This window comes from Bos javanicus, chromosome 16 (genome assembly GCF_032452875.1).
Source record: "Bos javanicus breed banteng chromosome 16, ARS-OSU_banteng_1.0, whole genome shotgun sequence".
NCBI classification, from domain to species: domain Eukaryota; kingdom Metazoa; phylum Chordata; class Mammalia; order Artiodactyla; family Bovidae; genus Bos; species Bos javanicus.
This window is the reverse complement of record NC_083883.1, coordinates 33,318,770-33,332,227: the sequence shown is the minus strand read 5'-3', so window position 1 is coordinate 33,332,227 and position 13,458 is coordinate 33,318,770. Positions and strand designations below refer to the sequence as shown.

The window sequence follows — 13,458 nt, the reverse complement described above, 5'->3', positions numbered from 1 at the left end:
CAAACCTGTAAGAACAAGCTCTGCTGGCCAACAGAGCCAGACTATTGAGGGATGTGTTCTCTGTTCTCTGAATGGCCAACACAACAGCTGGGGCACCAGATGTGTTAATAGCTACTTTTTCTGAGATACTGACAACCCGGAGTGGGGCAAAAGGAGAGTGCAATACTGGTGCACCTGTCAGCCTCACCAGTCTCTGGAGAGAATTGTAGTCAGTACCTAGATGTTTAATTAGAAGCCTGCCCCATAAGCCACATCTATGGAAATAAGCTAACAAGCCTCTTTCACAGAAAGGCTTAGGATGCATTTTAGTCTACTGTCTCTGCGCTGTTCCCTGGAAAGAACAGTCAGTTAAGAACTGTAATGTTTCTGCATACTGTGAAATAATAGAATCCCTTTCCCATTTAGCAAAGAACTTAATACCATGTTCAAGGCCAAGGACACAATGAAATTAATCCCAGGATTCCATCTTCGTGGGTTGGTGTCTTGACACCAGAACTGGGTGTATGAGAGAAATGAAAAGAAAAAAAGGAACTGAGATTTTACTGAGCTAGTAACTACAAGAAGTGAGATGCCACACCAGGTTAGCAGTACCTCTCTTTCAAGGTGTGGGTTCGAGGTCTGTGGAACCCCTAAACTAACTTACTAGTTTGTAACAACCCAAATTTCTTCCCTCTGTTCCCTCCATTCCAGTCCTAGAGGTGAATAGCTATTTCTTGTAGTCACTAGCTTTTAAGATTTTATTCTCTGCTTTCCGCACTTTTACCATGATGTGTCTAAATGTAGGTTTCTTTATTTCTATCCTGTTGGGATTTACTGGGCCTCTTGAATCTCTCAGTCATTGTCTTCAGCAGGTGTTTTGTCAAACACTATCTGTGCCTCTTTATCTTTTTTTTCTGTTAACACTGATTAAACATAGGTTAAATGTTCTCAATCTATCCCTTATGAGTTTTTAACTGTCTTCTTTATTTTCGTTCATTTTGTCTCTGGCACACATTCTTATAATTTTTCTAATCTATCTCCCACCTCACTATTCCCCTTTTTGTCATGCCTAATCTGATGCCAAAATTATATACTATGTGTTTGATTGTTGTATTTTTAATTTTTAGAAGTTTTACTTGTTCTTTTTTAAAGCACACTTACAAATTTTATAGTTTTATACTGTAGATATTTTCCAGCTTTGGTCATTTATTTCCATAAAACTAGTAAACATATCTTTTATAATCTGCATCTATTAGTTTCATATCTGAAGTATGAGCATGTGTATTTCACCTGTTTCTTCTCTCCATCATTGTTTATTCTGGTTATTACTCACACATGCCTTATTTTGGGGCGGGGGTTAGTTATTTTTGACTGTGGGCTATTCATTATACTTGAAAAAGTATTTGTAAGAATTCTCTGAAGTCTAGGAAGAATATGCTTTGATCTTGAGATGATCTGTGTTTGCCAGTGTCGGATATCTAAGGTACCACTGCTCTGAGACTTCTTCAAGTCCCCTGGATCATCAAGCAAACAATTCTAGGATATAAAGCCATGCAAGTACCTGCTCATAGCCACAAATTATTAGGACAATTATTTTTTCTTGCTTTTTCTGATCGCTCAGTGACTGAAGTCACTGGATGGTTAAAGAGAAGGCAAATTTAATCTTAATTTACCCTTACCCAGAGAGTGTAGTCTTCTGATAACCCAGGTTAATATAGAGAGAGTATCCAGTTTGATTCTCTATCTTGAATTATCTCTGTTCTAACTAAGTTGACAAATTCCTTTAGGAGAAAGTAGATTATGGGCTCTGGTGTTCTGCTTTACTCCTGGATTCTTAAGTCCCTCTTTTCAAGTATTTGAACTGACAATTCCTTACTTTTTGTCAGTTACTTGATGCTTTTATGATAACTTTTTAAAAGGCCAATGATTTTATGGTTTTTGATTTGTCTCTTTTTAGGGGAATTTGTCCGTATAACCTAGCCCACCACTAGTAGAAATGAAAGTTCCCTAATTATTCTTTAATCATTTATAATGAAGTCATTTTTAAATAGATGATCACATTCACAAAGTGTATTTTTAAATAGTTCCATTGTGTGTATATTTTCAGTGTTTATAATTCAAAATAACATACATATATGTTGGTTGAGTTACAGACCCAACTTAAAGCATCATTTAAATGACAACTAGTAAGTAACGTTTGGAGAATATGCTTCCATTTCACAAAAGATAACATTAAACTTTTTAAATCTAATTATATCCAAGAAAATCTTGTAAAATAATTTTTATGATTATATATGAAGAAAAACGTGGCATACAAAAGAATACAGGTGCAAATTTGACAATTAGTTCCTTTCTTTGAACATGAAACTAGATTTTTTCTCTTTTTTTGCTCTGTATTTTTTTAAGTTTTTATTGGCATACATCCAGTTAACAATGTTGTGATAGTTTCAGGTGGACAGCAAAGGGACTCAGCCACACATATACATGCATCCATTCTCCCCCAAACTCCCCTCCCATCCAGGCTGCCACATAACACTGAGCAGAGTTCCCTGTGCTGTATACAGTAGGTCCCTGTTGGTTATCCATTTTATATATAGCATGTACATGTCCATCCCAAACTCCCTAGTAATCCATTTTCCCCATTCTTCCCCTCTGGCAACCATAGGTTCATTCTCTAAGTCTGTGAGTCTCTTTCTGTTTTGTAAAGAAGTTCATTTATATCATTTCTTTTTAGATTCTCATATAAGAGATGTCATATGATATTTCTCCTCCTCTGTCAGATTTACTTCACTAAGCACGACAATCTCTAGGTCCATCCGTGTTGCTACAAATGCATTATTTTACTCTTCTCAATGGCTGAGTAATATTCCATTGCATATATGTACCACATCTTCTTTATCTGCTCCTCTGTTGATGGAAATTTAGGTTGCTTCCATGTCTTGACTATTGTAAATAGTGCTGCAATGAACATTAGAATGCATGTATTCTTTCAGACCATGTTTTTCTCCAGAGATATGCCCAGGAGTAGGATTGCAGGGTCATCTGGTAGCTCTATTTTTAATTTTTTAAGGAACCTTCACACCGTTCTCCATAGTGGCTATACCAATTTACATTCCTACCAACAATGAGGGTTCTCTTCTCTCTACACCTTCTCCAGCATTTATTGTGGATTTTTTGATGAGAGCCACTTTGACTGGTGTGAGGCGATATCTCATTGAAGTGATTTATTTTTAGTGTGATTACTTTCATAGCGTCAACTTTATCATAAAAGACTGCATATTGTATGTCGTTCAACTTAGTATCCAGCATACAAGTAAATAAACTTTGTTTAAGAAATAAGATTTTTCACTGAAGTTTTTTAAGTATTTATTTATTTGGCTGCACCAGGTCTTAGTTGCAGCATAGGGGATCTACTAGTTGCAGGGATCAAACCCAGGCCCCCTGCATTAGGAGCGCAGAGTCTTAGCCACTGGACCACCAGAGAACTCCCTCACTAAGACTGTTTTACAGACACAAAGTCTGTTATCACAACAGAGTAACCAAAACCAAACTGACCTCTCTGAAGATATATATAGATAGATAGATAGATGACAAAGAACTATCAGAAAGTGATTTAAGGATGTAGAAATTATAGCTTTTATACTTCAAAAATGTGAAATTTATAATTTTCTGCCTTTATTATCATATATGTTCTATAAGTGGCTTTACCCTGAGATGATAGCAACCATATAGGATACTGAAAACTGAGATGAAACATGGTTCAGAGGGAAGAAAATATGCAAAAGGCAAACGGACATTTTAAAAAATTACTCAAAAACAACAGAGGAAAGATCAAGCAAATAACTCCCCATAGTCTCAAAAACTATAGACAATATGATTTCTGTAATCATTTAAAAACCTCAAAGAAGAATTTAAAAGGTCCAGAGAGAGGTTATTAGAAAACAGAAGAAAGTGAAAGCTTGCTATGCTGATATAAATGAAAAATAAAAATAAGAACATTCCAACAACAAAAGTTAAATGAGAGAGAAACAATGTAAATAAAAGAGCTATAATAATATAAAAAGTACAGTAAGGGAATATAACAAGGAAAATCGAATATCTACATAATTGGAGTTTCTGAGATAGACAACAAATTAGAAAAATGCTAAATATTATTTTCTTTACCTAGAGAAAGATTTAAATCTGTCTTGAAAGTATCGATTGCCCCCATTCCCAATTTTCCTGCTTTACATAAACTTTTTTGTTTTCTTTTTCAGACAATAACATTTTCTCAGAATATAAATTATGAGGCAGTGGATGATTACTTCAAGTTGCAGTAAGTATGGCTTTTAAAAGAGTCTACTCAATATTAAATATGCTGTTCAGGTTATTGATTTGTACATATTGTTTTATTTAAATGGTCTCATATCCTTTTAAATGTTCAGATTTCAAATTCTTTTAGATATCTCAAAAGATGCAAGATTAGTATTCTATAGAAAAAATGTAAAATACTCCTTGAGTTTAATGGAAACATGACCCATCTGAAGGTGCTATTCATCCAACTGAAGGTACAAAAAAACCCAGGCAATTTCTTAGTTCAATATTTTTGAGCATCTTTTATCATTCATTCCCATCCCAAAGTCTTTATATACTATGCTTAAGCAAAAACTAGAACTCTGATGGGATTCTCCAAGCAAGAGTACTGGAGTGGGTTGCCATTTTCCTTCTCCAAGGGATCTTCCCAACCCAGGGATCGAACGCAGGTCTCCTGTATTCCAGGCAGACGCTTTAACCTCTGAGCCACCAGGGAAGCCCCATTAATTATGACTAGAGTCAGATAAATTTCTGAATCTTGGAATAAGGTAGCACCATTAAACACTTAATTCCTGGAGGCAGGCAACCAACATGGTATTGTATTTTAAGGCATTAGGTTATCATTATGTCCTGACTGATATATTTTCTGGAAAAGCGGCATTGTTCTAGGAAAAAGTCAATTTTTCTTTAGTTTGCAGCTACTCCACCTGAGTTTGCATGCCTGCTCCATGCCAGGCACTCTAAGTGTTCAGAACACATGGTGAACAAGAAATATGGAGTTACTGCTGTCATGAGATATATCTCCAGTGAGGGAAGACAAGCAGCAAGTAATCAAATAAATAAACAAGATGGCCCCAAACAATTGTAAGTGCTAATAAGAAAATAAAGCAGAAAGACGCAGTAGAGTATCACCAGGAAGTATAGGAAGGAAATGCCACTTTAAACACAGTAGTCAAAGGAGGCTCAAAACACCCCTTTCCCTCTAACTCATCAACTTTTCTCTTGAGCTCCTTTGAGTATTTTTGGTTTTGTGGATATTTATTCAGAATTCTGTTGCTGTACAATACAAGTCAAATTGTCCAGGATTGTTGTTGTTTAGTCGCTAAGTGATGTCAGACTCTTTTATGACCTCATGGACTGTAGCTCGCCAGGCTCCTCTATCCACAGGATTCCCCAGGCAAGAATACTGGAGTGGGTTGCCACTTCCTTCTCCAGGGGATCTTCCTAACCTAGGAATCGAACCTGTATCTCCAGCATTGGCTGGCAGATTCTTTACCGCTGAGCCACATGGGAGGTTACTTTGGGTATTTTTGTTTTTGTGGATATTTACTCAGAATTCTGTTGCTTCACAATACACATCAAATTGCCCAGGATACTTTAGGTCAGTCCAAGACTTGAGAAAAAAAAAATACCAAAAACTGTGAAGTCGGTGGGAAAAAATCTACCTATAAGTAAAATTATGTAGAAAATTGAAGATGTAATATTTACTTTAGTGTCCTTTTTACAGATCTATACTATATTACTGAATAGACCAAATCCAGTATTCCATCAAATTGGGAAAGAAAGTCGTAACTGGCATAATTGTAAGATGCTTCCTGATTTCAAAGGTGTTAGAGATAAAAATGTATCGTAGAGTTAATGAAATATTCTATCAGTTCAGTTCAGTCCCTCAGTCATGTCCGACTCTTTGCAACCGCGTGGACTGCAGCATGCCAGGCTTCCCTGTCCATCACCAACCCCCAGAATCTGCTCAAACTCATTCGGTGATGAGTTCATCGATTCGATGATGCCATCCAACCATCTCACCCTCTGTAGCCCCCTTCTTTCCCTGCCTTTGGTCTTTCCCAGCATCAGGGTCTTTTCTAGTTAGTCATTTCTTTGCATCAGGTGGCCAAAGTATTGGAGCTTCAGCTTCAGATGATATATTGTATAGTGATTTAAAACATACAAAAATGTGCTATTTGTATCCTTACTTATTTAGCATATTATATATATATGAGAAATAGGAAAATACAATGAATACTGAAAGGAAGAGAACATTTGTTTGTGGTTAGTTTGTGTTTGTTTTATCCCAGTTTTTTCAATAAGTAAAAAACCTTAGCAGGGGCAGGAAATGAATAATACTTTCAAAACTTTTCTTCTGTAACTTTTGAGACCTCCTATTTTGCCTGAGCAGAAATGACCCATGTGCATTTCCTAATCTACAAAGGCATGATGTCTGATCTCCCTTTTGCTTCCAGTCAGATCATATTGTGCAGCATAATGAGGTTCAGAAAACTAATTTCATAACTTAGTATCTATTGTTCCAAAGGCGTTATCAATGGGAGGAAATCTGTAGAGGCTAGAGAAGGAATCTATGCAATGGCTTGTTGTTATTGTTGTTTAGTCACTCAGTCGTGTCTGATTCTTATAACCCCATGGACTGTAGCCCACGAGGCTCCTCTGTCTATGGGATTTCCCAGGCAACAATACTGGAGATAGATCTTCATACCCAGGGATCGAACCCACATCTCCTGAGTCTCTTGCATTGGCAGGCAGATTCTTTACCACTGAGCCACCAGGGAAGCTATAGCTGTGAAATACCATCAGGAAGCAGGCTGTGAAATACCATCAGGAAGCAGGCAACAATGTTAGCAGCAAAGTCCCATCCTCAGGAGACTAAGGGTGTTAATGAAACAGAAGGGCTGAAATGCTGATAGAAGTTCATTTTTATTTCCCATTGTGCTGACCTATGCTGGCCAAAATATGGGATACGATGAAATGGGAATGACTTTAGGATAGGACCACAGTGCACCTTAGCAGAAGCAGCAGGCGGTCACCACCACCACCAGGCCTCTAGGATTCCTCAGTGGGGGGTTCAAGCACATCTTGAAAACGGGACTTTCATCTGTTCTACACAAAGCAGACTCGTGGCTCCCTCCCTTATGATTCTACAGTCATTTGTGTGTTGTTTCTCCTAGATATGAGAACACAGGTCTTCTGCTTGTCCACGTGAGACCCAGTGAACTTGCAAAAACATGTCCAATATCCCAAAAGGCAAGTAACAGAGTAGAAGATCAAAAAATTTTCTTCAATAAGACACAGGTGGTAAACTAAATAATACACATTAACTCATTCAATACCACTCCCCCTAACATGTAGCAACATTCTGTAATATTTCACTGTAGAGACAGCATTATTTTACTTTGGAAAGAGAAGATTAGATTACTTTACTGCCTTCCATGAATTTACCTCAGAATATAAATATGAGTAAAGATGTAAAATTAATCTTAAAATGCATTTATATATTTATATAAATAAAACTGTGTAGAGGAAAACTGAAATTAATGAGAACAGCCAAATTTGGATATGGTTTGTCAGAGAAGACTGCTAGTCATGTCCGTATCAAGGCTGCATTTATTTATCTTAAAAAATGGACCATTTCTTCGTTTAAAAAGTTTTATTGCATGCCTACCATGTTTCTGTGTTTCAGCCTGTGTGATAAGTAATGGGAATTACCAAGATGGAAAGAGTCCTTTCTGAAGGGGAAAACATAAACTAGTATAAGAGAAGGTGAAATACACAGTTATCAAATAGCCCAGAGGAAAGAGTGAGGAATTTCATTTGGGAGGGGAAAAGTGGAAAGAAGATACATGAAATGACTGTTGAAGGGTAAGTAGAAGTTGAGCAGGAAGATGCAAAGGGAATTCAGGGAAGCTGCTGCTGCTGCTGCTGCTGCTAAGTCGCTTCAGTCGTGTCCAACTCTGTGCGACCCCATAGAGGGCAGCCCACCAGGTTCCCCCGTCCCTGGGATTCTCCAGGCAAGAACACTGGAGTGGGTTGCTAATTCCTTGTCCAATGCGTGAAAGTGAAGTCGCTCAGTCGTGTCCGACCCTCAGTGACCCCATAGACTTCAGCCTTCCAGGCTCCTCCATCCATGGGATTTTCCAGGCAAGAGTACTGGAGTGGAGTGCCATTGCCTTTTCCGATTCAAGGAAGAGGCATACACAAAAGCACAGCAATGTTATGTAGCAGTGGGGTGTTCAGATAACCACCCACTACCACCTCCTTTGAGTGTTTGTTCCCCACTGAGGGATGACTCCTCTCTTTATTCTTTCTCATTCCAACTAATAATCAATAAACATATATTGAGCACCCACTACATACCAGGCAGAGCACAATGGGGCATACCCACATGAAGAATTCAAAGTTAAGTGAGACATAGGCCCTGCTCTTCAGGACCTCGGCACCAAGAGCCTGTTCCTATCAGGGCAAGACTCCATGAATTTAGAGGGAGCCTTGAACTAAGGCAGATGGGAGCCACCCTTGAGCACAGCTGAAACACATTGCTTCCCCAAGAAATGCATACTGACCATTTCCGCTGTTTACCCACCATGCTGCCTACCCAGCTTAATCTGCTGAAGAAGCAAAAACCTGCCACCTAGCAAGTTCATGCCCCAGCCTCCGTCTGCCTTCTCTATCTTTAGCTCCACTTTATTCCATATAAGTTGCCTCCCTGAAGCACCATGATTTCCTCCATCTCTTTCCTTAATTTAGAGATATGCCCCCTCTCCTGCCCAGCCCAGGCATTATAAAACATATTAATCTAGAGTGAAAGTGTTAGTCACTAAGTCATGTCTGACTCTTTGCAACCCCATGGACTGTAGCCCACCAGGCTCCTCTGTCCATGGAATTCTCTAGGCAAGAATACTGGAGTAGGTAGCCATTCCTTTCTCCAGGGGATCCTCCCGACCCAAGGATCGAAACTGGGTCTCCTGCATTGCAGGTGGATTCTTTACTGCCTGAGCCACCAGGGAAGCCCAATGTTAATGTAAGTGAAAGTGAAAGTTTAGTCGCTCAGTCGTGTCCAACTCTTTGCGACCCCATGAACTGTAGCCTACCAGGCTCCTCCATCCATGGGATTTTCCAGGCAAGAGTACTGGAGTGGGTTGCCATTTCCTTCTCCAGAGGATCTTCCTGACCCAGGGATCAAACCCAGGTCCCCCACATTGTAGGCAGACACTTTACTGTCTAACCAGAGTTCAAATGCAAGCTCTGCTACCTATTGACTTCAAGAAGCTCCTAAGAACTCTGAGTCTTGGCTGCCTTGTTCATAAAAGGGGAAATGTAATATCCATCTCACAGTATTTATCTACTTTGAGAGTGTTAAATGAGATAATTTACTTAAGATGCCCAGAATAGTACTTGTCACAGAGTAATTACCTAATATTACTGGTTTCTTCCTTGGCACACCCCAAGACATGGACCATTCAAATCTAACCACCATCTGTGCCCATTTCAGATAGTTTGTATTGACCTACCCACTGAAATAGAATGGAGAATAGGCCATATAGTAGATGATGGAATATGCCAGAGTCCTTTAGGCAATAGGAAAATGTGGCAAGAAAACATATACCAGGCAGAGCACAATGGGGCATACCCACATGAAGAATTCAGTTAATTGAATTAACTAGCTAGCCAAGAAAATAAAAACCAGTACACAACTGCAAGGTATGCTCTAAACCACAGGGACCCCTTTTTGTGCTCCCATCCCCACTGGTAAGCAAGCCATCAGCCTCCCAGATAAGTATTGTAGACAGAGGGCCCACAGAGTTCTTCTCTAGTTGGATGAAGTTAGGCCTGCTGGACCAAATGGCTCATGGGGTGAGCCATTTGAACATGAGCCTGCCATCTTTGTCACTGAGTCTTCCTAGCCTGCAGCAGAGCAGCAAATAGAACTGGCAGCCCCAACAAGGCTTCATCTCAGTTTTTTAACCATACACCAAGAACCAGAATGCAGTGAGGCCACCCTAGTAAGCCAGGCCCCAGAAGGACATAATAATTCCTTTCAAAGTGAAATTTCCCAGGGAGAGATGACTACACTGACTAATACATTGTCTTCCAACATTTCTATGTTGAAAGCCTTTAGAATTTCTGTCTCAGTTCAGTTGTTCTGTCCAGTTAGAGGGGAATATGCTGTGTCTGATCTGAGCTAAGGGAGGAGGAGTTCTGACCTGTACTTAAGAGAATGATAAAGAAATATTTGTTAATAAAGAAACCCAATACACTCATCATTCTCATTTGGGCTATACGTCAGAATTTCTCTATTAGATGACCAGTCCCAGGGAAGATGTGTCAGTCCTCCAGCAGTGGATACCCTACACAACAGGCTTATTCATGCTTTCCACATTCAGCACCCATGCTCTTGTTGAAGAGCCACCTCCAGGTCAACTCATATTTTTAATCTTAGCCATGATTGTTAATTCTGACGTTAGGGATGACTTTAGTGAACTAAGACCCAGAAAAGAAGAGATGTTACAAATAAGATCATCAAGTGATAGTGTGTTGTAACTGAAAAACTTGAGGACCTCAGCCAACCATGTACCTTATATGGGTAACTCAGTAAAGATAAAGGGCAGACCCATGTGTCTAAATACATTTGATGGGAAAAGATTTAGTGATGATAGACAGCAAGGACTGTGGGTAGAGTTGTTGAGAGAACAAATCAGGTCCTATGGGTGAGATCAGGTGGTTCAAGGAATAAAATCCGTAAACTCCTGCTGTGAAGTATGCCTTTCTAATGAAACCAGAAGGGCTTGGTTTAGCAGGTGCAACTCTCTAAATCCACCAAGCTTGACTGGACATCATTCTCTAACCCTACCCTCCTGATTCCTAAAGGTTTTTTCTTTTAGATTTGCCTTGTGAAAATATGCAACATATAAGGCATGTTTATAACAGATGGCAAGTGTCTAGATCCCACTTAGAAAGCCTGCGGTGGAGGATGGGAAGATGGGCAGGGTATACAGCAATGAGTAAGGTGTCCTGGAGTCAAGTAGAAATCGAAGTTGCTTATCCCAGTTGAGGAAGAACGAGGACTCCAGTTCTAAAAAGAAGTCAAATTCATAGTTAAATGTATTACAGAAACCTTCCAGGTGAGTCAGGTACAAGCTGGAACCACAGAGTTAATAGTCATGATTGTAGAGGTGCTAGTGAAAAATGACATCAAATTGGTTCTCTGATATAGAAGTAAGAAAGCAGAGACCTGACCTTTGAGCTTGTGAGCCCCAAGGGTGAAAGAAAGCAAAGAAAGAAAAAAAAAGCTATCAAAGGAGGAAACAGCACAGAGCAGAATAACCAAACTCTACATTTAAAGGGTTATTTCAGATCTAAAATGCAATTGTTTTTAGTTGTAGTAATATTTTAGACTATGTGATTTAGAACCACTAAACTCATCCCCTAAATTACTTTACTTTAGGTGTTCCAAATATCTGTTGGCTGTGATGCTAGTAAATTCATTGCTGTTAAAGGGCAAGTATATTTGCACTTGACTTGTCTTACTCTTTATGTTTTAAAACAAATGTTAAATTAAAGGTAATTACTAGTTATAATATTAGCCTAATGACTGACATGTCCATATGAAATCCATAATAAATTGACAATTTCTTCAAACCAGATTTGTTTTAACTCTTTGCCAAGTCAAATATTACATTTGAATCAGACTAAAAGAGAAAAAGATTTAAACTCTTTCTCTGTTATCAGCATTTTTCTCTGTCTTCCCTTTTCATAAGCCAGTTTCCATCTTTTGCATTACCTCTCTCAGCTCTTCAGTGTAAATTCATTTCCAGAGAAATGAGAGGGAGAAACACTTAACCTCTGTTGTCCATTCTACTCAAACCAGTTATAATTCCATTTCTGTCAGAGAACTACTTATAACCACACAAGAGAAGCCTATTTTCTGCACCTTTTTCCATGGATAAAAGCAAGTCACTTCATAAATAGATTCAAATACTTTTCCATGAGAAAGTCTTTTAAAGCAAACCTAACGGAACCGCCAGTGTTTCCTCCAGAGAATCCCAAGATGTGACTTTTATTGAGTTTACTGCGGTTCACAGTGAAGTGCACTGGAACTTGTGTCATCACAGTTCTTTCTTCTAATGGGCGAGAATAAAGGTCAGTGTACACAAAAATTAAGCAGCTGAGTTTGGAACATAAAATGGAGACAGAAACGCATTGCAGTTCCTTTCCTGCGGTTATGGTGAGGGTGGGGTGACGTTGACACCTATCTAAATCTATTTATAAAGTGATATGTTCTCATCCAAAACAAGTCTATTCATCTGTCATTCTAACAATCGTTTGAGTGCTGAATTGTCATAATTAGTTGCCAGGTAGATAATTAAATATTCCCATCTCATTTAGCAAGGAATTGCATCTCCCATAAACCCTTTTCCAGAAAACACAAAAGCTAACTGATTATAAAGCCTAAAGCATCTTGTTTCTGGGATGGTCTACATCCTTCTCCTCAGAGTATAATCTATGGAGCAGCCCTGGCATCACCTGGGAACTTACTAGAAATGCAGAACCTCAGGTTTCACTTCATACCTGCTGAACCAGAATCTCTATTGTAACTAAATTTCCAGATTAGTAGGGGCATTAAAATTTGAGAATAACTGCTCTAGGCTATATATATATATATATATATATATATATATATATATATATAAAGTCACTCAGTCGTGTCCAACTCTGCGACCCCATGGACTATAGCCTACCAGGCTCCTCTGTCCATTGGATTTTCCAGGCAAGGGTGGTGGAGTGGGTTGCCATTTCCTTCTCCAGGAGATTTTCCTGACCCAGGGATCAAAACCCAGGTCTCCCGCATTGCAGGCAGACGCTTTGCTATCTGAGCTACCAGGGAAGCCCACTCTGAGCAACAGGTTACGAAAATCAATTCCCAGTACCCCTGCATGCAGTATCACTACATGTAGATTTCCTTCTTCAGTGAGATGCAAAGCGACTTGAATCCATCTGTTTCTGGGAGGGTTTAGTGAGCTTTTGTCAGACTAGATTGCTCATCAGAATCACCTGGAGAACATGTCAGAAAACACACATTTCAGGTCCTTTTCCAAATCTCTTAGTCAATGACCCGCTGTTCTGAACCTCTAAAAATGACCTTAATTTCTTGAATTCAGGTTGTGGTGGGCCTAAGTTTTCACAGTCCACAAAGGAGAGCTATGAGCCCCATGATCCTTCTGGCAGGAGAGGTGTTAATGAAAGAGGGCATCTCTTGGGATCAAATTTGAGTTCAGGGTTGGAGGTGGTCCCAGGTTTTAATTTTCTATATAAAATAAACACAATGGTGTCCAGGGTTCCTTCTGAGTTACACTGGAAGCAGTCAGCAAAAATGATCAAATGAATATAACTTACCAA

At 39.1% G+C, this 13,458-nt stretch overlaps 1 protein-coding gene across 7 annotated transcripts in view; it reads left to right on the top strand.

Annotated features, from left to right (window-relative positions):
* CATSPERE (catsper channel auxiliary subunit epsilon) overlaps window positions 1–13,458 on the top strand; it is a 159,747-nt gene that overhangs the window by 106,877 nt on the left and 39,412 nt on the right. For all 7 annotated transcript variants that reach the window (XR_009729911.1, XR_009729910.1, XM_061382471.1 and 4 more), the window contains 3 exons: window positions 4,236–4,294; window positions 7,233–7,308; window positions 11,507–11,559. Coding sequence is in view for 5 of the 7 variants with exons in the window: in XM_061382471.1 (XP_061238455.1) it covers window positions 4,236–4,294; window positions 7,233–7,308; window positions 11,507–11,559 (188 nt within the window). In the remaining 2 variants the exon portion in view is untranslated. The remainder of the gene's footprint in view (window positions 1–4,235; window positions 4,295–7,232; window positions 7,309–11,506; window positions 11,560–13,458) is intronic.